Source organism: Anomaloglossus baeobatrachus, chromosome 1 (genome assembly GCF_048569485.1).
Source record: "Anomaloglossus baeobatrachus isolate aAnoBae1 chromosome 1, aAnoBae1.hap1, whole genome shotgun sequence".
NCBI lineage: Eukaryota > Metazoa > Chordata > Amphibia > Anura > Aromobatidae > Anomaloglossus > Anomaloglossus baeobatrachus.
In genome coordinates, this window is record NC_134353.1 from 772,456,507 (window position 1) to 772,481,437 (window position 24,931).

Consider the following 24,931-nt stretch of genomic DNA (forward strand, 5'->3'; position numbering starts at 1 on the left):
CAAGAGGTGAATTTTGTGCCCCCATAGACATTGACACCCTGGGTAATCATTGCCCTGATGCTGTACCACTGCATGCCAGGAAAAATAGGTACAAATGCCCTTTTAATTCATAGTTTCTCATAATTTGTTTTTTATAGTTTGATTGGAAATAATGTGTTTAGAATGTTGTATGTTGATGTATAAGGCTGATCTGTGTGTTAAATATTTTCCCACTTGAAACATAAAGTTATCCTGTCATGTCAAATAATGCTATTAACCTGCAGAAAGGGGGTTAATGTGGAAGGTAAAAGTGTTTTAAAACTGTTCCGCCACCAAACTATAAACCCGGATACTGGGAGGAAATGAACTTTATTCCTTCCAGCAGCCTCCGCAGTGTAAAATGCCTATCCTTTTCTCCCTGTGCATATGGCACTAGGGCTGCCAATACCTTTGATATTCATGGGTCTGGACATTTCTCTATTGGGTTCAAGGTTTACCATATGAGGTTTAAAAAAAATGCCCTACATCCCAATCGAGGAAACTGATCTAAGCGTTGCTGCATGTAAATATTGCAGCTCTGCTCCGATCCATCCATTCTGCCCCATCTATCTATGAAATGTATAAATCACTTGTATACTGTGCAGCCTTCCATACTGCAACCAGATAACGTGACACAATCGCAGCAGATAAATCCTTTCAGTCTACAATTCCAATGGACTGTACATGTCACAGGGAGAGAGGCCATCTCAAAGTTGCTGCATAAGGACACTATATGTAATTATCCTTGTAAACATCATATGTGAAAGCCTGTTTATTCTTAGGTTATGATGTAAATTACCTAATCACCTAATATGTAATTTTTTTACATGTGTTATTGTTTGTGGTTTTTACATGCATTTTTATTGCATTTTTAACACTGCACTTTTTGTCTCTTGTTGATATGTCATGTTTAAGGCCTGTTTCACACGTCAGTGATTCTGGTACGTATGTGCTAGTTTTATACGTACCAAAATCACGGACATACGCAGACACATTATAATAAATGGGTCTGCGCACACATCAGTGATTTTTCACTGACCGTGTCTCCATGCGTCTTACACGCATGTCCGTGATTGCCGCACGGAGTCATGTCTGTTTTTTCTGGCATCACTGATGTCCCACGCACCACACTATGGTGTGATCCATGAAACTTGTAGAAGAAAAACATGGACATTGAAAATAAAAAACATTTTTAACTCACCTTCTCCAGCGCTGCTCCGTTCGACCTCTGATCTCTGCATCTTCCTGGCCCGCTCATTATGGCATGCATATTCATGTATGCAGCCAGAGCCGACCCGGAAGTAGCTGCAGAGGTGAGAGACACAGCGGCCAGATGCAGTACTGTGGGACTCTTCAGCACCAAGGACAGCAGAAACGGGACAGGTGAGTATACGTCCATGTGCTATCATGGAGTACGGATCACGTATCATGGATTGCACATGGAGAACCCACGTGTGCCATGAATCACGGCACATGGAGGGATGTATGCGTGTTCAACACGTCAGTGAAAAACGTCTGCTTTCCTGTTTAATGAGGCAGGGTCCATCTGCAAGTTTTTTCTCACCTGTAACCCAGCTGAGGAAGAAATTGCAGCATGCGGTGTATGGCCACGAATAACGGATGAGACTCACCAATGCAAGTCTATAAGAGTGAAAAATAAATGTATGGCACACAGACCATCCTAGTGGCATCTCTTTTTTTATGGATACATTACCCTCCTGTAGCATAGAACACTGTAAATGGTTCTGTAAATGATTGTAGAATAATAGTTCCTCAGAATAAAACCTCGTGATATGGATGGTAGCTGAGAAAAAAAACGCACACTCGCATGACATATGGAATACCAAACGGATTTCGCTCGTCTAATTTTTCTGGATGAAAATTGGTGTGATTTTTTTAAACGCAAGTGGGAGCGAGGCCTAAAAGTGAGCATACCCGAGAGAGACATTGACGCTGCAGATTGGAAATACGCACTGAAGGTCAGTTTATGCAGAGTAATAAAGAAGGAAAGTGGGAATGAGATTTCTATAAATCCCATCCAGTTTGCTGGAACTGTGTTTTTGACAAAAACTCATTGTGGGCACACAGCCTAAAGGGGGCTTTACACGCCACGACATCGCTAATGTGAACTCGTTGGGGTCACGGAATTGGTGATGCACATCCGGCCGCATTAGCGATGCCGTTGCGTGTGACACCTATGAGCGATTTTGCATCGTTGCAAAAACGTGCAAAATCGCTCATTGGTGACATGGGGGTCCATTCTCAAAAATCGTTACTGTAGCAGTAACGAAGTTGTTCCTCATTCCTGCGGCAGCACACATCGCTCTGTGTGACACCGCAGGAACGAGGAAGCTCTCCTTACCTGCCTCCCGGCCACAATGCGGAAGGAAGGAGGTGGGCGGGATGTTTGTCCCGCTCATCTCCGCCCCTCCGCTTCTATTGGGCAGCGGTTCAGTGACGCAGCTGTGATGCTGAACGAACCGCCCCCTTAGAAAAGAGGCGGTTCGCCGGTCACAGCGACGTCACCGGGCAGGTAAGTATGTGTGACATGTCTGGGCGATGTTGTGCGTCACGGAACGTGTAAAGTAGCCTTAAAGCCATGAGCACATATTGAGCATTTGGTGAGTTTTTCACCTCAATATTTGTAAGCTAAAATTAAGAGTGGGTACTAAATACAAAGATGGTGACGTGTTTCTATTATACTATTTTCTGTTTGATCCTTTTCTGGTTTTGGCTACAAATACTGAGATAAAAACTTGCCAAATACTTATCGTTTGCATGTGGCCTTACATCACCTTTAACAGGGTTGCCCATTATTAGGACCACCCATTCTCATTGCCCATTTTCCCATATTAAAATAACAAAGCCTATACTCTCCTGTGGTTGTGACGCTGTTCCAGTCACGGGGCTCGCACTCCTTGAGCTCATGTGAGTCTCTGATGTGAGCCCCTCAACCAATTAGCACCAGCTTTTCTCTCCCCACCTTAGGATGCAGGGACAATCAACAGGAAGTGAGCATCAGACGCAGCTCTCATTTCCTGTCGATTAACTCATTTTTTGAGAGAAGTGGGTGGTGATTGGTTGAGGAGCTCACATCAGAAATCCACATGACCTCCAGTAGCGCGAGCCCCGACACTGGTGGAACAGCATCACCACCGGAGGTGAGTGCACACTTTTTTATTTTAATATGGGGAAATGTAGAATGAGAAGGCAGTCGTCCTAGTAGTGGACAACCACTTTATTTCTCTCAATTGGCAATGACACAACACAGGCACATTTCTATAGTTTCGTTAGAAAAACACATTGATGATAATATGAGAATACAGGCATACCTAGATAAACACATCCACCAATCCCAATGAGAGATGCAGCGCTATGATACAAAGGCAGAGTGACGTATACAATGTCATCCGGGGTGCCTCCAAATGCCCATATGCCAGCTGCCCCTCGCAATGCTTGTAGCTGACTGATGACAGCTGCTTTAGGGAGACCTGTGAAAAATAAAAGAACATTTGTGTTATGCAAGAGGTTTTTTTGTTTTATTTTCTCTGCAGCCACTCAATTCCAGTCATCTGGTCAGTGCAGTGGGTAAGGAGCAGTCATGACTCACTGTACAGAAAACGCGTTGTAATCACTCTCACTTCATTTTGACTGACAGTCTGCTATGCACTGATGTTTTGCACCTGAAAGCCTGTCAATCAATATGGTGTGAACTCACTGTGCAGTGAGCAAAGACTTTTCATTGCCCCCTACACAGCCCAGATGACTGAAAGCAAAAGGCTGCAGGGAGAATATAACTTCATTTTCTCCTGGTAGGCGCTCTTTGACACTTACCTAACATTATTGAAATGCTATATACCTGCAGATTTCCCTATGTCTGCAGTTAATGCATTTGACAATACTACATATTTGGCAGTCAAAATAAAGGCCAGACAAAGTGCAAAAGCATGATATGGCCGTTGTCTGCTTATGCCTGCAATACCTATCCTGTTGGCTTTATCCTATTTTTAGAGAAGTAAAAGTAGAAGCTCTTCCAGAAAAATGTTTGAGCTCCCATTGACTTCTATTATACTCGGGTACTGGAGTCACGTCCATCCGAGCATTAACTGCTCATTATGAGTACTGAGTACCTGAGCATGGTAGTGCTCACTCATCACTACTGCTGACATCTAAAGGTGGCTTTACACGCTACGAGATCGCTAAAGCGATCTTGTTGGGGTCACGGATTTTGTGACGCACATCCGGCCGCTTTAGCGATGTCGTTGCGTGTGACACCTATGAGCGATTTTGAATCGTCGCAAAAATGTTCAAAATCGCTCATCGGTGACATGCTCCCCTATTCCCAAATATCGTTGCTGCTGCAGTAACGATTTTGTTTGTCGTTCCTGCGGCAGCACACATCACTATGTGTGATGCCGCAGGACCGAAAAGCATCTCCTTACCTGCGTCCACCGGAAAAGGAGGAAGGAAGGAGGAGGCCGGGAGGTTCCGGCCGCTCAACTCCTCCTCTCCTTTTCTATTGGGCGGCGGTTCAGTGACGCTGCTGTGACGCTGAACGAACCTCCCCTTAGAAAGGAGGCGGTTCGCCGGTCACAGCAAGGTCGCTGCACAGGTATGTGCGTGTGACGCTGCCGTAGCGATAATGTTCGCTACGGCAGCGATCACCACATATCGTTACAACGACGGGGGCGGGTGCTATCGCGCTCGACATCGCTAGCAATGTCGTAGCGTGTAAAGCGGCCTTAACATAGAGGAAAGTGGATTCATAAGAGAAATTGTACACATTTCTGGGCAGATTTATCAAACTATCTAAAAGAAAACTGTCAATGTTGTTTGTAGCAGCCAATTACAGCGCAGCTTTCATTGTACCAGCCTTGTTTAAGAAATTGAAGCTGCGCTCTGATAGGTTGCGATGGGCGAAGATGACAGTTTTTCTTTTAGACAGTTTGATAGATAAGGCCTTTAATTTGTAGTATTCATTTTCTTCACATAAAGTTATTAACATACCGTACTTTTCCAGAATTATTAAGGTTTCTGAATATGATTAATGTGAATTACTTTTGTGTTCATACCTGTAGTTCCTGAGGTAAAAATGAAGAGTGTTGCAGCTTTTATACTGCTGACAAATCGCAGATTTTTGGGCACAGGTTCATCTGTTACCGTGTCCAGTCTGTCCAGGATAGTATTCACACCGGGCAGAGATGTTTCTGCAGACATTACCCAAACTGAAATGTTGTCTTCTTGAAGACTTGGCAAGATTTCTTCCAAAGATTCAAGCATATCTTGTAAAATAATCAAATAGCATAATAAATACAGGATCAATTAATACATTATCAGATACCCACGAAACAAACCATCATGTCTACTGGGGATAGGGATTTATACCTTGTCCTCCAAACAACAAGCTTTCATGTTTTTTTCCCCATCTTCTAAACTTTAATGTTGAATAGCCCACACCATAGATGGTATGTTGTTACCCACTGTCCACAGGTCAAATCTATCCATATTGGGCAGTTTAACGTTTACAGTTGGCATTTTTACAGGGACAGTTTTAGACATATTGGGGCTCTGGGCAAATGTTTAAGGGGAACCTGTCAAGTGGAAAAATGCTATTAACCTGCAGATGTGGGGTTAATCTAGAGGCTAATAGCATTCTAAACCTGCTTGGTGTCAGCACTAGAGTTGAGCGGATTGGTCATAATTAGAGTTGAGCGCGGTTCGAGGTTCTCCAGTTCTAGGCTCGAGTGATTTTGGGGCCTGTTCTAGATCGAACTAGAACTCGAGCTTTTTGCAAAAGCTCGATAGTTCTAGAAACGTTCGAGAACGGTTCTAGCAGCAAAAAAACAGCTAATTCCTAGCTTGGTTTCCGCTGTAATAGTGTAAGTCACTCTGTGAATCACACTATTATGACATTTCAGTGTATAGTGTGCGTGAACAGCGCCTTCAGATCACTGCTGTTTCTATAATGGCGATCGCCATTTTTTTTTTTTTTTCCTTGTCTTCCTTCCCTAAGCGCGCGCGTGTAGTGGGGCGGGCCAGCATGTCAGCCAATCCCAGACACACACACAGCTAAGTGAACTTTTAGCCAGAGAAGCAACGGCATGTGTGATAGGATGTCCATGTCACATGTCCCTGCATTATAAAACCGGACATTTTCCTCCAGGACGCCATTATCTCTTCTGCGTCTTTGGTGTCAGACATCACTGTCGCAGCTCCGTCCTCCTGAGTCCTATCGCCGATACAGCTGTATGCGCTCCATACACAGCGCTGGACAGCATAGGGATAGCACTTTCTAGCAGTCCTTTTAAGGGCTCAAACCGTTAGGGTCAGAGCCATAGGTGACAGGTCCTGAAAACAGCGACAGCGTCTGTGTAGCCAAGGTCAGGGATTTCCTCCCTGCATTTCCCTATTAGGAGGGAATAGAAAGGCAGGCTTCCATTCCTCTACCCAGAGCCCCACAATCCTGGCACTGTACCCTCCTGTCCTCTGCACACTCCAACTCATTATAACTAAGCCATTATACTAGCAAACACTCAGTGTACCTAGTGGCATCCTAAACGTGGCTATTGGACTTTGCTATAGTCACACTAGTGCAAAGACATTTGCAGAGCACCTCTGCCTGCATTGCAAACTCCAACTCATTATAACTAAGCCATTATACTAGCAAACACTCAGTGTACCTAGTGGCATCCTAAACGTGATATTGGACTTTGCTATAGTCCCACTAGTGCAAAGACATTTGCAGAGCGCGTCTGCCTGCATTGCACACTCCAACTCATTATAACTAAGCCATTATACTAGCAAACACTCAGTGTACCTAGTGGCATCCTAAACGTGGCTATTGGACATTTGTCTAGTCACAGTAGTGCAAAGACATTTGCAGCACGTCTGCCTGCATTGCACACTCCAACTCATTATAACTAAGCCATTATACTAGCAAACACTCAGTGTACCTAGTGGCATCCTAAACGTGGCTATTGGACTTTGCTATAGTCCCACTAGTGCAAAGACATTTGCAGAGCACGTCTGCCTGCATTGCACACTCCAACTCATTATAACTAAGCCATTATACTAGCAAACACTCAGTGTACCTAGTGGCATCCTAAACGTGGCTATTGGACTTTGCTATGGTCACACTAGTGCAAAGACATTTGCAGAGCACCTCTGCCTGCATTGCACACTCCAACTTATTATAACTAAGCCATTATACTAGCAAACACTCAGTGTACCTAGTGGCATCCTAAACGTGGCTATTGGACTTTGCTATAGTCACACTAGTGCAAAGACATTTGCAGAGCACCTCTGCCTGCATTGCACACTCCAACTCATTATAACTAAGCCATTATACTAGCAAACACTCAGTGTACCTAGTGGCATCCTAAACGTGGCTATTGGACTTTGCTATAGTCCCACTAGTGCAAAGACATTTGCAGAGCACGTCTGCCTGCATTGCACACTCCAACTCATTATAACTAAGCCATTATACTAGCAAACACTCAGTGTACCTAGTGGCATCCTAAACGTGGCTATTGGACTTTGCTATAGTCACACTAGTGCAAAGACATTTGCAGAGCACCTCTGCCTGCATTGCACACTCCAACTCATTATAACTAAGCCATTATACTAGCAAACACTCAGTGTACCTAGTGGCATCCTATCTGTGGCTATTGGACTTTGCTATAGTCCCACTAGTGCAAAGACATTTGCAGAGCACGTCTGCCTGCATTGCACACTCCAACTCATTATAACTAAGCCATTATACTAGCAAACACTCAGTGTACCTAGTGGCATCCTAAACGTGGCTATTGGACTTTGCTATATTCCCACTAGTGCAAAGACATTTGCAGAGCACGTCTGCCTGCATTGCACACTCCAACTCATTATAACTAAGCCATTATACTAGCAAACACTCAGTGTACCTAGTGGCATCCTAAACGTGGCTATTGGACTTTGCTATAGTCCCACTAGTGCAAAGACATTTGCAGAGCACCTCTGCCTGCATTGCACACTCCAACTCATTATAACTAAGCCATTATACTAGCAAACACTCGGTGTACCTAGTGGCATCCTAAACGTGGCTATTGGACATTTGTCTAGTCACAGTAGTGCAAAGACATTTGCAGCACGTCTGCCTGCATTGCACACTCCAACTCATTATAACTAAGCCATTATACTAGCAAACACTCAGTGTACCTAGTGGCATCCTAAACGTGGCTATTGGACTTTGCTATAGTCCCACTAGTGCAAAGACATTTGCAGAGCACCTCTGCCTGCATTGCACACTCCAACTCATTATAACTAAGCCATTATACTAGCAAACACTCAGTGTACCTAGTGGCATCCTAAATGTTGCTATTGGACTTTGCTATATTCACACTAGTGCAAAAACATTTGCAGAGCACCTCTGCCTGCATTGCACACTCCAACTCATTATAACTAAGCCATTATACTAGCAAACACTCAGTGTACCTAGTGGCATCCTAAACGTGGCTATTGGACTTTGCTATAGTCACACTAGTGCAAAGACATTTGCAGAGCACGTCTGCCTGCATTGCACACTCCAACTCATTATAACTAAGCCATTATACTAGCAAACACTCAGTGTACCTAGTGGCACTCTAACGTGGCTATTGGACTTTGCTATAGTCACACTAGTGCAAAGACATTTGCAGAGCACGTCTGCCTGCATTGCACACTCCAACTCATTATAACTAAGCCATTATACTAGCAAACACTCAGTGTACCTAGTGGCATCCTAAACGTGGCTATTGGACTTTGCTATAGTCCCACTAGTGCAAAGACATTTGCAGAGCACGTCTGCCTGCATTGCACACTCCAACTCATTATAACTAAGCCATTATACTAGCAAACACTCAGTGTACCTAGTGGCATCCTAAACGTGGCTATTGGACTTTGCTATAGTCACACTAGTGCAAAGACATTTGCAGAGCACGTCTGCCTGCATTGCACACTCCAACTCATTATAACTAAGCCATTATACTAGCAATTTTTGCTGCCAGTTTAAGGGCCGTAGTTGCATTGTCAGGGATATTTATTCTTTATTATTCTGCTGTTAATAAAGCTAGACCACCACTGCAATCTACACCACCTCTCAATTTTTACTACCACATTTTCAGTCCACAATCTTGTCGCAATCAACATGAGTGGCAAAATGACAGATGCTGGTGGAAAGGGGAAGAGGCGTGGTGGAAAAGGCAAAAAAGGTTTTGTCCGTGGGGAAGGTGGCAAAGCTCCATTATCATCTGCTGAAGATAGAGCATCTACCAGCAAAAGTAAGATGTCTACTACTTACCGTGGACAATCCGATGTGCTCCCTTTTTTACGGACACGAACAACAGGAACAAAGGTAGATGATGGGCAAAAAAGGAAAATGCTTGAATGGATCTCAAGTGGTCCAACGAGTGCCCATCTCAGCCACTTCAAGTACCGCATCCAAAAAACACCAGTCCTCTGAGTAGTCATCCCAATCAAACTTGATTTCTCCCAGCTCTGAAGTCTCCATCAGCCCTGCACAGTATGGTGGAACTGAGATGGCTGAGTCTGCAGAGCTGTTCAGTCACACTATAGCCTGGGAATCAGAGGTCTGCTCCCAAGCTACAGTGAGTACAGAACAGGAAATGGTCTGCAGTGATGCCCAGAACCTTTGTGACTCTGATTCAGGCCGTGAGGACAAAGTTTCGGAGCATAATGTTGACCCTTTGTCACAAACTGTAACACCTGTGGTTATAGACAATGAGGAACATACTGATGAAGATGAGACTCAGATACCCGATTGGGATGACAACTTAAATATTCGGTCAGGGCAAGAAGAGGCTCGGTCAGAGGGGGAGGGGAGTGCAAACACAACAATTGATGATGAAGTTCTAGATCCCACCTACTGTCAACCCACAGTCAGGCACTCGAGGAGGTCAACAGAGGTGGTGGAGGAGGATGCAACTGATGACGAAGTTACCTTGCGCCTTCCTGGACAGAGTCGGAGTACTGGTAGCACGTCTACAACTGCATCCTCAGCCACCACTCTGCCTCTGAGCATTATTCGGGGTGGATCAACAGGTCGCATGGCCTCTAAGCCTTGCCTAGCCTGGTCCTTTTTTGACATAGAAAAAGATCGCCCAAATTATGTGATCTGTAAAATTTGTCATGGTTCTCTTAGTAGAGGTCAAAACCTCAGCAGTTTGACAACTTCTTCCATGAATCGTCACATGAATAAATATCATATGGCCCGGCGGGAAGCTCACCGTGCTGCAATGCGGCCTAGCGGAGCAAACCATCCACCGCCTGCCCCTTCCAGTGCATCCGCGCGCTCGTCATCTTCTAGGACTGTGGGGACAGCTGTCACACCTGTTTTTCCACCCACAACTTCCACCACTGTAACCGCAACAGGCAGTTTGCTTGGTATGTCGTCAGTTGTTTTGGAAGGGGAAACAAGTGAGTGTGTACAGCTGTCTCAGACATCGATAGCACCAACTTTGGATGAAGGCAACATCATGTCTCCGCCTGCACTTTCCTCACAAACCTGCATTTTTCCAGGGACACCCTACTCAACACCGTCTACACACAGCAGCCAGATCTCTGTCCCTCAGATGTGGACAAATAAAAGGCCATTTCCTGCGACCCATGACAAAGCTAAGAGGTTGACTCTATCCCTCTGTAAGCTGTTGGCTACCGAAATGCTGCCTTTCCGCCTAGTGGACACACAGGATTTTAGAGACCTTATGTCTGTCGCTGTGCCCCAGTACCAGATGCCTAGTCGTCACTACTTCTCTAAGAAAGGTGTGCCCGCGCTACACCAGCATGTCGCACACAACATCACCGCTTCCTTGAGAAACTCTGTGTGTGAACGGGTGCATTTCACCACCGATACTTGGACCAGTAAGCATGGACAGGGACGTTACATGTCGCTGACTGGGCACTGGGTAACTATGGTGATAGATGGTGAAGGGTCTGCTGCACAAGTCTTGCCGTCCCCACGACTTGTGTGTCAATCCTTTGTCTGTCCAAGTTCCGCCACTGCTTCTGCATCCTCCACCTCATCTGGGTCCTCCACCTCCGCCCCAAGCCTGCCTGGTCAGGCCACCAGCGTTCTCACTGCGCAGAAGGAATCACGCACCCCTCATTACTATGCTGGCAGCAGAGCGCAACGGCATCAGGCGGTCTTTAGCTTGACATGTCTTGGGAATAAGAGTCACACAGCTGAGGAGTTGTGGTCAGCTCTGCGGTCCGAGTTTAATAAATGGTTGTCTCCACTCAACCTGCAGCCTGGTAAGGCCGTGTGCGACAATGCTGCAAACCTGGGTGCGGCCCTTCGCCTGGGCAAGGTGACACACGTACCTTGTATGGCTCACGTGTTGAACCTTGTCGTGCAGCAATTTTTAACACAGTATCCCGGCCTAGATGGCCTTCTGAACAGGGCACGAAAACTGTCTGCTCACTTCCGCCGTTCAAGCGCCGCAGCTGAGCGACTTGCATCGCTCCAGAAGTCTTTCGGCCTGCCGGTTCATCACCTGAAATGCGATGTGGCGACACGCTGGAATTCAACTCTCCACATGTTACAGCGACTGTGGCAGCACCGCCGTGCCCTGGTGCAATACGTCATGACGTATAGCCTGGGCCAATGAGATGCAGAGGTGGGGCAGATCACCCTGATGGAGTGGTCTCAGATCAAGGACCTATGCACCCTTCTGCACAGTTTCGACATGGCGACGAATATGTTTAGCGCTGACAATGCCATTATCAGTATGACGATTCCAGTCATTTACATGCTGGAACACACGCTAAACACTATTCGGAGTCAGGGGGTGGGACAACAGGAAGGGGATGAACTACAGGAGGATTCATATGCGCAAGACACAACAACATCACCAAGGTCCAGACGTTCATCATCACCAAGGCGCCAGGCATGGGAGCATGGGGGACAGGGATCAACAAGGGCGCATGGTAGCAGGCGAGATGTTGAGGAAGGTGCAGGAGGACATGAAGAAATGGAGGACGAACTGTCCATGGACATGGAAGACTCAGCAGATGAGGGAGACCTTGGTCAAATTTCAGTTGAAAGAGGTTGGGGGGAGATGTCAGAGGAAGAAAGAACGGTTAGCACCTCTATGCCACAAACACAGCGTGGACTTGGTCCGCATGGCTGCGCAAGACACATGAGTGCCTTCTTGTTGCACTACCTCCAACATGACCCTCGTATTGTCAAAATTAGAAGTGATGATGACTACTGGCTTGCCACACTATTAGATCCCCGGTACAAGTCCAAATTTTGTGACATAATTCCAGCCATAGAAAGGGACGCACGTATGCAGGAGTATCAGCAGAAGCTGTTACTCGATCTTAGATCCGCTTTTCCACCAAACAACCGTGCAGGTGCAGGGAGTGAATCTCCCAGTTGTAACTTGACAAACATGGGACGGTCTTGTCATCTTCAACAGTCTACACGTACCAGTAGGACCGTATCTGGTGCTGGTAACAGCAATTTTATGGAATCTTTTCATAATTTTTTTAGACCCTCCTTTGCAAGGCCACCAGAGACAACAAGTCTGACACATAGTCAACGGCTGGAGAGGATGATACAGGAGTATCTCCAAATGAACATCGATGCCATGACTTTGCAAATGGAGCCTTGCTCCTTTTGGGCTTCAAACCTAGAAAAATGGCCAGAGCTCTCAACTTACGCCTTGGAGATTTTGTCGTGTCCAGCTGCCAGCGTTGTCTCTGAACGTGTCCTCAGTGCTGCTGGGTGTGTGCTGACAGATAAGCGCACGCGTCTGTCCAGTGACAATGTGGACAGACTGACGTTCATCAAAATGAACAAGTCATGGATCCAGAAGGAATTTACAACCCCTGTGTCATCCTGGGGAGAGTAAATGCTTGTGGATTTGGAATGTGCTTGATGCAAATCTAGCTGTGAAGTGTACAACTAGGGCACAAGTGCTGCCCCTGAATGGGTGGGTGTGTGTGGGGCACAATTTTTGGAAAAAAAGGGAGACTCCGCTTGGAGTAACCCTTGCTTACATTGTTTTTAAAAGAAGCCAAGATGAACAGAGCTGGGATCAGGAAAGACTTTGCTACCTACCCTGGTGTCATCCTGGGGACGGTTAATTATGGCGTATTTTTGAATGTGCTTGATGCAAATCTAGCTGTGAAGTGTACAACTAGGGCACAAGTGCTGCCACTGAATGGGTGGGTGTGTGTGGGGCACAATTTTTGGAAAAAAAGGGAGACTCCGCTTGGAGTCACCTTGCGGTGTTTTACATGATTTTAGAAGGGCGTGCCATGCCTATATCTGTGTGTCCTCCTCTTTTTTCTTGTCCAGCTGTTTTGTTTTCGCATGAGTATATGTCCTTGTCACTTTCCCATGTGTTTGAGTTGTTTGTCACCTTTTGGACACCTTTGAGGGTGTTTTCTAGGTGTTTTTCTGTGTTTGTGATTGCCTGCCATTGTTTCCTATGCAGTTCGAGTTCGGTTCGTCGAACGTTCGACGAGCCGAACTCGAACGGGACCTCCGTTCGGCGAACCGACCTCGAGCCGAACCGGGGCCGGTTCGCTCATCTCTAGTCATAATCCAGTTCCGGCGGATCCGGATCGGGTTGCCGCCGAAGTCCGGCTCCGATCCGGAATCCGCGGCCATATAAATCAATGGGAAAAGAGAGAGAGAGAGAAAGAGAAAAAAAAAAAAAAGATCCGGATCGTGCACCCCGGATCCCGGGTACTGGTCGGACTCGGATCGGAACCTCGAACCGTGCGGATCCGGATTTTTCAGATCCGGGTCTGCTCAACACTAGTCAGCACATTAAACTCCACTTGCCAGGAGGAAATTAACTTTAGTCCTCCTGACAGTGTTCCGGGTTCAGTCACAGGGGTCTCACCGGCATGAGTTCAGTCACCACTCTGTGTATCCAGAGCGGCAGATGTAGGCACGCCCCCTATACTAACTGACAGCTTGCTCAATATTAAAGGAGGCTGTCAGTCAGTACAGGGGGCGCAGTTACAGCTGCTGCTCTCCGTACACATAGCGCTGACTGCATTGGCACCACCTTAGGGACTGAAACCGAAATGCTATCGGGAGGATTAAAGTTAATTTCCTCCTGGCAGCGGGGTTTAATGTGCAGCTGCCGAGCAGGTTTAGAACGATATTAACCTGCGGATTAACCCCAGATTAACCTGGGGTGAACACATATTTAATAGGGAGCCAAGAACGATTCAAAAGAGTCGGCTCTTTATGGTGAACGGAGCCATGGTGTCAGGCTGCCAGCAGGGAGAGCTGGAGTCCTGCAGGGAAAGACACTACATAGAGCTGAATAAGCAAGGAGTGGAACTCCCAGTGTGTGCTAATGCAGTGTCTGCTAGCATCAGCCGGACAGCTGAAACTGTGGAGCATGCGGGGGATGGTCAGACGGGTCCAGGTCATACACAGTACGGGCAGCAGGAGACCGGAACTAGCAGTGGAGGAGTCGAGATCAGGCCGAGGTCGGTACCAGAGGAAGCAACCGAGTGAGTAGGTAGGAGAGGGGGAAACAACCGAGGCTATTGTGGGGAGGAAGGAGGTGAGACAGAGGAGTGGCAGTACGACTAGGGGACAAAACACAGACAGAGGCTTAGGGCACACAGAGGGAATCGATCAGGATCAAACTTACAGGGACCAGCACTCACAGGCAAAGCAGCGCTAAGCTTATGGCCGGCGCTGGTTCACTGGAAATGTCAGCTTTTAAGGCATCCAGACTTCAGAAGTGAGGCCCGGGAAAAGGCTCTGCCCCCTAGCCTTTGTGGAGGGGGAGGCGAACTATGACACATGGGAACCGGATCACCAAAAAGAGCCAGACTGCCCATCACTAGTCACTACGGGACTCCCTGTCTACTGAGTGTCTGTGTCTGTTTGTCCCCTCCCACCGGGCTGCCTTCTAGTGGACTGAACTGGCTCCGCCTCTGAGTGGCCATCCATTGGATCCCGGACTAGTCAGTCATCCCTAATGAGGAGTGGGAAATTGGGGATGTTATGTGTTTTGGTGGTACCGGTACTGGTCTTTCAGGTCCCTGGGGGTAGGCCCTGCATCTTTGTCAGGATACAGTACCTGATAGTGCCCTGAAGGGTTCAGGGGCGCTACACTGAGCTTAATGCTTTGTAAGTTCTGCCTGCCTGATACCTGTCTACAAATTTAGGAATTAAAGAACTACCATAACCCTAGTTACATTTTATAGATATGAATATTTTTTTAGATTGCTAGGAAACCCATCAGGAACATCTGAAGAATGAAGCCTGCCGAGAGCTCTTGTGTTGCTGTTATATGGCTATTAGAAGGATTTTAACTCCTTCACCCCAGGGCGATTTTGAGAGACGAGTTGTGTCTTTTAATGTAACTATTCAATGTACTGCATAGTGTACTGGAAAATGGGTAAAAAAAACTCCAAGTGCGTTGAAATTGGAAAAAAAGTGCAATTCTACTATGATTTTTTGAGTTTTTTTATGTACAATGTTAACTGTATGGTAAAACTGATCTCCCAAGATGATTATCAAGTTTGGTATAATTATGCATATACCAAACATGTTTAACTTTTTATTATTTAAATGGTGAAAAAAAATCTGAAATATGTAAAAAAAAAACTAGCTTTTGTTGCCTTTTTCCCAAGACCTGTATTCGGCATATGGGACTATGTGAGAGCTTATTTTTTTGCCCCCTGAGCAGATTTATCAGTGTAGTTCTGTTGTAGAACCTGGGGGCCCCCATGTCAGTGGGACCCTGGTCAATAGCCCAGTCCCTCCCTAACTCTGGCCCTGTATTTTTTTCCATAGATATGACATTGGTAATTCTAAAAATCTATGAAAAAATAAATAAATAGAAATACTCAAGCAAAAATAAAGCTGCTTAATGCATTTTGTTCCTCATTTCTTTGATGCATGTTTTATTGCGCATGAGGCTTTTTCTTCATCTCTCCATAATATGCTGCTTTACAAGAGAGCAATAAATGATACATTGAGGATTTGGGTCTGTTCCACTGTTAAGCGGGCTTTACACACTGCTATATCGGTCCCGATATCGCTAGTGTGGGTACCCGCCCCCATCTGTTGCGCGACACGGGCAAATCGCTGCCCGTGCCGCACAACATCGCCCAGACCCGTCACACATACTTACCTGCCCGGCGACGTCGCTGTGACCGGCGAACCGCGTCCTTTCTAAGGGGGCGGTCCGTGCGGCGTCACAGCGACGTCCCTGAGCTCCCGCCCAATAGCAGCGGAGGGGCGGAGCTGAGCGGGACGTAACATCCCGCCCACCTCCTTCCTTCCGCAAAGCGGCCGGGAGGCAGGTAAGGAGAGCTTCCTCGTTCCTGCGGTGTCACACGGAGCGATGTGTGCTGCCACAGGAACGAGGAACAACCTCGTTGCTGCTGCAGTAACGATTTTTGAGAATGGACCCCCATGTCACCGATGAGTGATTTTGCATGTTTTTGCAACGATGCAAAATCGCTCATAGGTGTCACACGCAACTGCATCGCTCATGCGGCCGGATGTGCGTCACCAATTCCGTGACCCCAACGAGTTCGCATTAGCGATGTCGTAGCGTGTAAAGCCCCCTTTAGCCCCATGGCTCAAACAAATATTGCTTGACTTGCAGCACCTAAGGAAGCATACAGCAGACTGATAGGAAGCTAGGAAACCTGCTGTATTCATGAGAACGCTCCCGTGCCTCTTGCCCTCACCCTTTTTACCATGGGCCATGCATATAAATTGCAGCTATTACTCAATGGTGAGGGGGAAGGACAGGCGTTAGGGACTGATTCATGAGACCACGCTGAATGCAATTCTTCAAACAAAAAATACAATTGTTTGTTAGGTGCTTTGTTAAAAACTGTAACTTCTTTAGTTTTGTGCTGGTTTGGAAGTTTTTAAAAAGTGGACATTGTTTAGCAGTAGGGTATGGCCATGACGGCAAGACAAATAAGAGATTTGGTATAAATTCTGCCAAATTTTCATTGCTACAAGGACAACCCAAATATTTGACAAATTCATTAAGAGGGGTTATATAAATACCACGCCATATTGATCATCAGTATCAACTGTATAAAAGTCACATGAGAAAATACATCAAAAACACATAAAAATAGAATAATATATAATACAGGATTACACAGTTGTCATGAATGAGTAAAGCCATCCCACACCCTAATCACAGTCCTCATTTTTAAATTGCCAAAAAGGGAAAAAACAGAGGAAACACAAAAGTCCCCTAAGAAACATATCCCTTACAAACATCTATTTATACCGAAATATACAGCGGGTGAAGTAAGTATTGAAAAAGTCACCAATTTTCTAAATACCTCATTTTTGAGATTATAAGACACACTTGTCCTCCCAAAAATTTCCTTATAATTCAATTGTAACTTACCGGGGGATGGCGGAGCGGGGTCCCTGGAGGCAGGGGCGGTGGTAGAGTAGGGCAATGATGTGGACGGTGCGGTGGGCATCCCGGCTATTCTCGCTGAGGGTGCTGTGAGGCAGGAGCTATCCAGAAAATGGCACTCGTGATCTCATCTGTGCATGCGCCACCTCCAGCCCATTGATCTCCCAATAGCAGACTTAAAGAAAATGGTGCCTAGAGGTAGCACATGCGTAGATGAGATCTTGGCTCATCATTGAGCTGAGAGCTCAATCTGTGCAACCACCGACTCCGGGAGCCATTTCTTTGGAGCCTGCATTACCAATATTTTCTGAATGGGTCCTGCCTCACAGCGCCTGCAGCAAGCACAGCCAAAACACCCGCCACACCGCCCACAGCATTGCCCTTCTCCACCCCTGCCCCTGCTTCCTGTTATCCCGCTCTACCATCGCTGCCGCTTCACCTCCCCCCTGAACAACTGGGTTATAAGACAGACCACATTTTGACCCCCAATTTTATTTTACCTTTTTTTCTTTCTATTAATTTGGGGCGCATCGTATAATCCGGTGTGTCTTATAAAACGAACAATATGGTAAATATATTTCTAAAGGTGCTATTGACATGAATTTTGGTAACAACCCACCCAATCAACACAGGCGAAGAAATCAAACCATAGATGTCCATAAATTAAGTTACACTGATGAGCAAAAGGCTAACAATGTTTTGAACTTTTAAATTTAAGGCTCCATATCTCACCATCCACTACAGCTGCGAACGTAAGAATACCTTCATTTTATAGACGATCATCTTTGCTATCTCATTCATAAAATTGACTTACAACTATTTAGCATATTAGTTGTCCAAATTATTGTCATGTCACTACATTCTTACTGTTTTGCTCCTGGTATTTGAAAAATCTTGTTCTTCCTGTATACTAAAAATTACAACCTGTTCTCACATTCCCTAATAGTTCAGTGGGTTTTTAGGTTGATTCCAAAACAAAAGGTCACTGGTTCAAATCAAGGAGTAGCCATGAAGAAGATTTCCCAAGAAAAGAGAAACAATATCATTCTGGTCATCTATTGTGGTCTCCCTGCCAAGAAAATTGCCAAACGGCATCATGCGAGTGCCATGACAGATGGAAGAATACAAAATTAAGTTGGTCCGTTCATTCAACTGCTAAAAGGTGAACTTCCAGGCAACAAGGTCTATTAGTTCTGGCACAAGAAACACTGCAGTGGAGGTGGCTCATATGCCTCGTAATAGTGAGATCACAGACGTCCATGCAAATACTCTGCGATACATGTTATGCAAGTCTGGAATGGTGGCCCAGAAAAAAGTGAAGAAGCATCAACTTTAATATCATCATAATAAAAGTCGGCTTGAGTTTGCAAAGTGGAAGGTAGATTTGAAATAGGTGATTTGGAGTGATGACGAGTGCATATGGGCCTGGAAGAAACAAGGGGAAAAGAGGCTAATGGATCGAGAAATTGAAGGAACCGTCAAGTTTGGTGGAGGAGGCATGATAATATGGGGTAGTTTCACAGCCAAAGGCATTGGACACTTGAATAGAATCGATATATCAGATAGTTATATCACAAAAAATAGTTAACAAATACCATTTACCACACGTCTACTTTAGTCCTGTTTCACATGTCAGTGAAAAACACAGACGTTTTTCCCTGACGTGTTGAAAACGAATATGTCCCTGCGTGTGCCATGATTCACGGCACACGTGTGTTTTATATTTGCTATCCGTCATCCGTAATCTGTTATAGCATATGGACGTATACTCACCTGTCCCCACTCCTGCTGTCCATGGTGCTAAAGTCTCACAGATGCTATGTCCGGCCGCTGTGTCTCTCACCACTGCAGCTACTTTCCGGTTTGGCTATGCAGTGCATAAATGCATATGCATGAGAATAATTAGCCTGCCTGGAAGCAAGAGTCAGCAAGGGTCGGAAGCAGCATCGCTGGAGAAGGTGAGTTTAAAGGGCTTTTTTTTTTTCTGGTACATGTTTCACGGATCACACCATAGTGTGGTCCATGGGAGATCAGTGATCCCAGAAATAATGGACATGTCTGCATGTGGAAATCACGGACATGAGTGTACACCGCACAAAGACACAGTCAGTGAAAAATCACTGATGTGTGCGCAGACCCACTGACAGCCAGACTGGTTTGTCAGGTCTCTATAAGGAGAATAGTCTTCCCCCGTGGTCCCCACATAGCTTCTCATACAGCCAGATCAGATACCCACACTTTGCACTGACGAGGGGCAATCACTCCAAAACACCGTGTCTGCAAATTGGGATTCTGATCTGGCATATATCCTAGGTCATATGAAAAGGCTTGTTAAAAGGCCAATTTTGACTTTTAGGATTGCTGCTTCCAATAGGTGGCGCTAGAGTTTGTCTCCTTTCCTGGAGAGACAATTTGACCGATTGATTATAATGGGTCTGCTTATATCCGTGATTCTGGTACGTATAAAAACTGTCACATTCGTACCAGAATCACTGACGTGTGAAAGAGGCCTTGTTTATCTGTTACGCAGTTACAAGTGTTAACATTTTAACAATAATTTCTATTTTTTTCAACAAAATTTAGAAAAGCAATATTTTTATGCAACACATCATATTTGAAGTGACTTTGAGGGCCTATATGGCAAAAAATATCCAAAATTGACACCATTTAAAAAAACAAGAAGTTAATTAAAGGGAACCTGTCGGGTTCAATATGCACCCAGAACCACGAGCAGTTCTGTGTGCAAATTGCTGATCGCTGCCTAATAGTGATGAGCGAGCATGCTTGTAACTACTCGGTACTCGCACGAGTATCGCTGTACTCGGGCTGCTCGGCGGGGACCGAGTAATCTCGCGATACTCGTGCTGTACTCGTGGTCTTCATTTCTGCATGTTGGCGCTCTTTTGAGAGCCAGCCCTCATGCAGGGATTGGCTGGCAGACCACTGCAATGCCACAGCCCTGTTAGTTGTGGAATTGCAGTGATTGGCCGGCCTGCACAGCGTGACCGAGCCTTTATATCGGCCGGCGCGCTGTGCTCTGCTCACAGCTATCCAGACAGTCAGTGCAGGGAGAGTGTCGCTGATTCAGGGAAAGCTTTGCGGCCCTTTATAGCTTTTTCAGTTGCAGGGCTGCAAACAGTGTGACCAAAAGTCCTTCTCAGGACTATTCTAGTTGTATACAGGCAGGCAGGGTATAGCCAGGTCGGAGTACAGTAGCAGAGTCCTTCTCAGGACTATTGTTGCTATATACAGGCAGGGTATAGCCAGGTCTGAATACAGGCTAGTGACCAAAAGAGTCCTTGTCAGGACTATTGTACCAGTATACAGGCAGGCAGGCAGGCAGGGTAGTGGTGACCGTATACCAGCCTTCATCATATCTGGGGCTGGTGTACACAGTGTAAAACAGTCCAGATAGTGTCTGACTTGTCTGTAATTGTCGCTCCCCAAAAAAACCTGTTAGGTTCTTATTGCGTCCGTGCTTGGTTTTTAAAACCGCACGTGTGTGCCTGTTGGTGGCAGCGTACAGGTGCACTTGTGTGCAATTTCCAGAAACTTTGATATAACGCACAAGTAGTGAATATACACGTCAGCAGTGCACAGCATTGCAAAATGCGCAAGGGCATTGGCAAGGAACAAGGAAGTGGACGTGATGGTGGTGCAGGCAGAGGCCGAGGTCGTGGGCAAGCTCTAATTTCGCAACAACAAAGGGCCACATCTAGTCGCTCGCACGTCCTGTCCCAAATTCTTGGGGACCGCAGCAGTACACCGCTCTTGAACCAAGACCAGTGTCAACAGGTTGTTAGTTGGATAGCAGATAATGCTTCCAGTCAGATTGGCACCACCACAAACACTCTGTCTTCCACACGGTCAAGTGTCAGTAGCCGTGATACTGCACCGCACATTTCTGAACCTGATCCTCCTTCCTACCACCAGGCTGAGTACACGTCCTCCTCGGACATTAATGATCCCACACTTGGACACTCGGAAGAGCTGTTCACGTTTCCATTCACACATTCTGGCCTCTCGCCAGCTCATATTGAAGTGGGTCATGAGGAGATCGTCTGTACAGATGGCCAAATATTTGAGCAGCCACGTTCTCACGAAGTTGGCAACGTGTCTCAACAAGTGGTGGACGATGATGAGACACAATTGTCAGGAAGTCAGGAGGAGGAGCAGGGTGCGGAAGAGGAAGACGACGTGGTGGATGATCCAGTAACTGACCCAACCTGGCAGGAGGATATGCAGAGTGAGGACAGCAGTGCACAGGGGGAGGGAGGCGTAAGAAGCAGGGTGGTGGCCCCAGGCAGAAGTCAGGCAACCGTTCCCCGGAACAACACGACGACACAAGGTGCCTGTACAAATGTTAGGTCTTCCCGAGTCTGGCAGTTTTTTAAGTTGGATCCAGATGATTCAAAAAAGGCCATTTGCAACACCTGCCGTGCCAGCATCAGCAGGGGTACCAAAACTAGCAGCCTGACCACCACCAGCATGATCAGGCACATGTCAGCCAAGCACCCGACTTTGTGGGAAGTACAACAGAGTCGAGGAGCAGTGCTTGCTGATGTCACTGCTACGTCTTCGCTGGTTGTGCATGCGAGCCAATCCCCTGTCCATGCTGCCTGCGAACAAGCCTCCTCCACTCCTGCACCTGCAGTTGCCTACGCAGAAAGAACACCATCATCAAGCACGTCCTTGTCCCAGCGCAGCGTTCAGTTATCCATTCAGCAAACCTTTGAACGCAGGCGCAAATACACTGCCAACACCCCACATGCCACAGTTCTAAGTGCTAACATTTCGCGACTGCTTGCGCTGGAAATGTTGCCTTTTAGGCTGGTGGAGACAGAAGCATTCCGTGACCTGATGGCGGCAGCTGTCCCACGTTACTCGGTCCCCAGCCGCCACTATTTCTCCCGGTGTGCTGTCCCCACGTTGCATAACCACGTGTCACAAAACATCACACGTGCCCTGAACAACGCTGTTTCACCCAAGGTCCACCTAACCACAGACACGTGGACAAGTGCTTGTGGGCAAGGCCGCTACATCTCGTTGACGGCACACTGGGTTAATATTGTGGAAGCTGGGACCCAGTCTGAGCGAGGGACGGAACACGTCCTTCCCACACCAAGGTTTGCAGGCCCTACCTCAGTCAGTGTTTCACCCACACTCTACAGCTCCGGAATGTCATGCTCTTCAGCCTCCTCCTCCTCCTGCGCATCCTCATCCACTGTACCCTCTACACCAGTCACAAGCTGGAAGCACTGCAGCACTGCCTCGGCGAAGCGGCAACAGGCTGTGCTGAAGCTAATCTGCATAGGTGACAAACCCCACAATGCAGAAGAGCTGTGGACAGCTCTGAAACAGCAGGCAGATCACTGGCTCACACCTCTGAACCTAAAGCCAGGAAAGGTCGTGTGTGACAATGGCCGGAACCTGGTGGCGGCTTTGAGGCGAGGCCAGCTGACACATGTTCCATGCGTGGCCCATGTGCTCAACCTCGTGGTTCAGCGGTTTCTAAAGTCATACCCAGAGCTGTCTGATCTGCTGGTAAAAGTTCGCCGCCTGTCTGCACATTTTCGAAAGTCACCTACTGCTTCAGCCGGCCTTGCCGGCTTTCAGCGCCGTTTGCATCTTCCGGCTCACAGACTGGTGTGTGATGTCCCCACGCGTTGTAATTCAACTCTGCACATGTTGGTCAGGATATGTGAGCAGAAGAGGGCAGTTGTTGAGTACCTGCATCACCTAAGCCGTCGGGAAATGGGTCAAACTCCACACATAACACCTGAGGAGTGGAGATGGATGTCAGACCTATGTACCATCCTCCAAAACTTTGAGGACTCCACCAAGATGGTGAGTGGTGATGACGCCATTATTAGCGTCACCATACCGCTACTCTGCCTTCTAAAACGGTCTCTGCTGAAAAACAAACATGATGCATTGCAGGCGGAGCGCGATGAGTTGCAGCAAGAAACAGTAGTGGGTGTGGGTGATAACACACAGCCCAGCCTCGTCTCATCACAACGTGCAGTGGAGGACTATGACGAGGAGGAGGATGAAGACATGGAGCAACTCTCCGGCCAAATTGAGGATATGACATGCACACCAGTCATATCCTCGGTTCAGCGTGGCTGGCCAGAGGACAGGGTAGATGAAGAGGAGGAGGAGGAGGAGGACAGCATGTTCAGTCATCTTGTTGGTCAGGCTACTGAAGTCCTGGCTGTTAAGAGTCTGGCGCACATGGCTGACTTTATGGTAAGCTGCCTGTCTCGTGACCCTCGCGTTAAGAACATCTTGGCCGACAATCATTACTGGTTGGTAACACTGTTAGACCCACGCTACAAGGAGAACTTTTTGTCTCTTATTCCCGTGGAGGAGAGGTCAACCAAAATGCAGCAGTTCCGGAAGGCCATAGTCACGGAAGTAGGCAAAGCATTCCCCTCACAAAACGCTAGCGGCATAGGTCAGGAATCAGTGGACAACCGAGGCGTACAGCCGAGAGAGGCACAAGTCCAATCCGCCAGAGGTAGGGGAACAGTCTTTAAGATGTGGGACAGTTTTCTCAGCCCCTCACGTACCACAGCCCCTGAGGTGCGGGGTAGTGCCACAAGAAATCCTAAGTTTGCCCAGATGCTGAAGGAGTACCTTGCAGATCGAACAACTGTACTCCGACATTCCTCTGTGCCTTACAATTATTGGGTATCCAAGCTGGACACGTGGCATGAATTGGCTCTCTACGCCTTGGAAGTCCTGGCCTGCCCTGCTGCTAGCGTTTTGTCAGAGCGTGTTTTTAGTGCCGCAGGTGGAATCATTACAGATAAACGCACCCGCCTGTCAACTGAAAATGCTGACAGGCTGACTCTGATCAAGATGAACAAGGGTTGGATTGGGCCAGACTTCACCACACCACCAGCAAATGAGAGCGGAATTTAAAGTTTGCCATGTACCTCCACTCACCCATGGGTACACACTTCTGGACTTTGGATAATCGCTGGACTGCTCCTCCTTCTCCTCATGCGCCACCATGATGATGACCGTTACAAATTGCAATACTTAGGCCTTTGTTTCAGGTATACCCCCAGTGGTAAATTTTTTCGCCCATTCTTTGCAGAATGGACATTACAACGACAGGAGACCCGCTCCTTTGCAATGGGAACAATGTTTTGAGGCCCTCATGCACGTCTCTACCCAGGGACAACGTGGAGCCTCCCAATTTTTGGCTGCCCTGCCTAAGGGCTATACTATAATACACCCACTTCCTGACAATGGACACTTAATGTTTTGAGGCCCTCATGCACGTCTCTACCCAGGGACAATGTGGAGCCTCCCAATTTTTGGCTGCCCTGCCTAAGGGCTATACTATAATACACCCACTTCCTGACAATGGACACTTAATGTTTTGAGGCCCTCATGCACGTCTCTACCCAGGGAGAACGTGGAGCCTCCCAATTTTTGGCTGCCCTGCCTAAGGGCTATACTATAATACACCCACTTCCTGACAA

At 46.9% G+C, this 24,931-nt stretch overlaps 1 protein-coding gene across 1 annotated transcript in view; it reads right to left on the reverse strand.

Annotated features, from left to right (window-relative positions):
- The window catches only part of SLC27A6 (solute carrier family 27 member 6), a 144,361-nt gene that overhangs the window by 89,335 nt on the left and 30,095 nt on the right, over window positions 1-24,931 (reverse strand). Inside the window, exons 3-4 of the mRNA XM_075324663.1 lie at window positions 5,091-5,300; window positions 3,351-3,509 (exon numbers count right to left, since the gene is read on the reverse strand). Coding sequence (XP_075180778.1) covers window positions 3,351-3,509; window positions 5,091-5,300 — 369 coding nt within the window. The remainder of the gene's footprint in view (window positions 1-3,350; window positions 3,510-5,090; window positions 5,301-24,931) is intronic.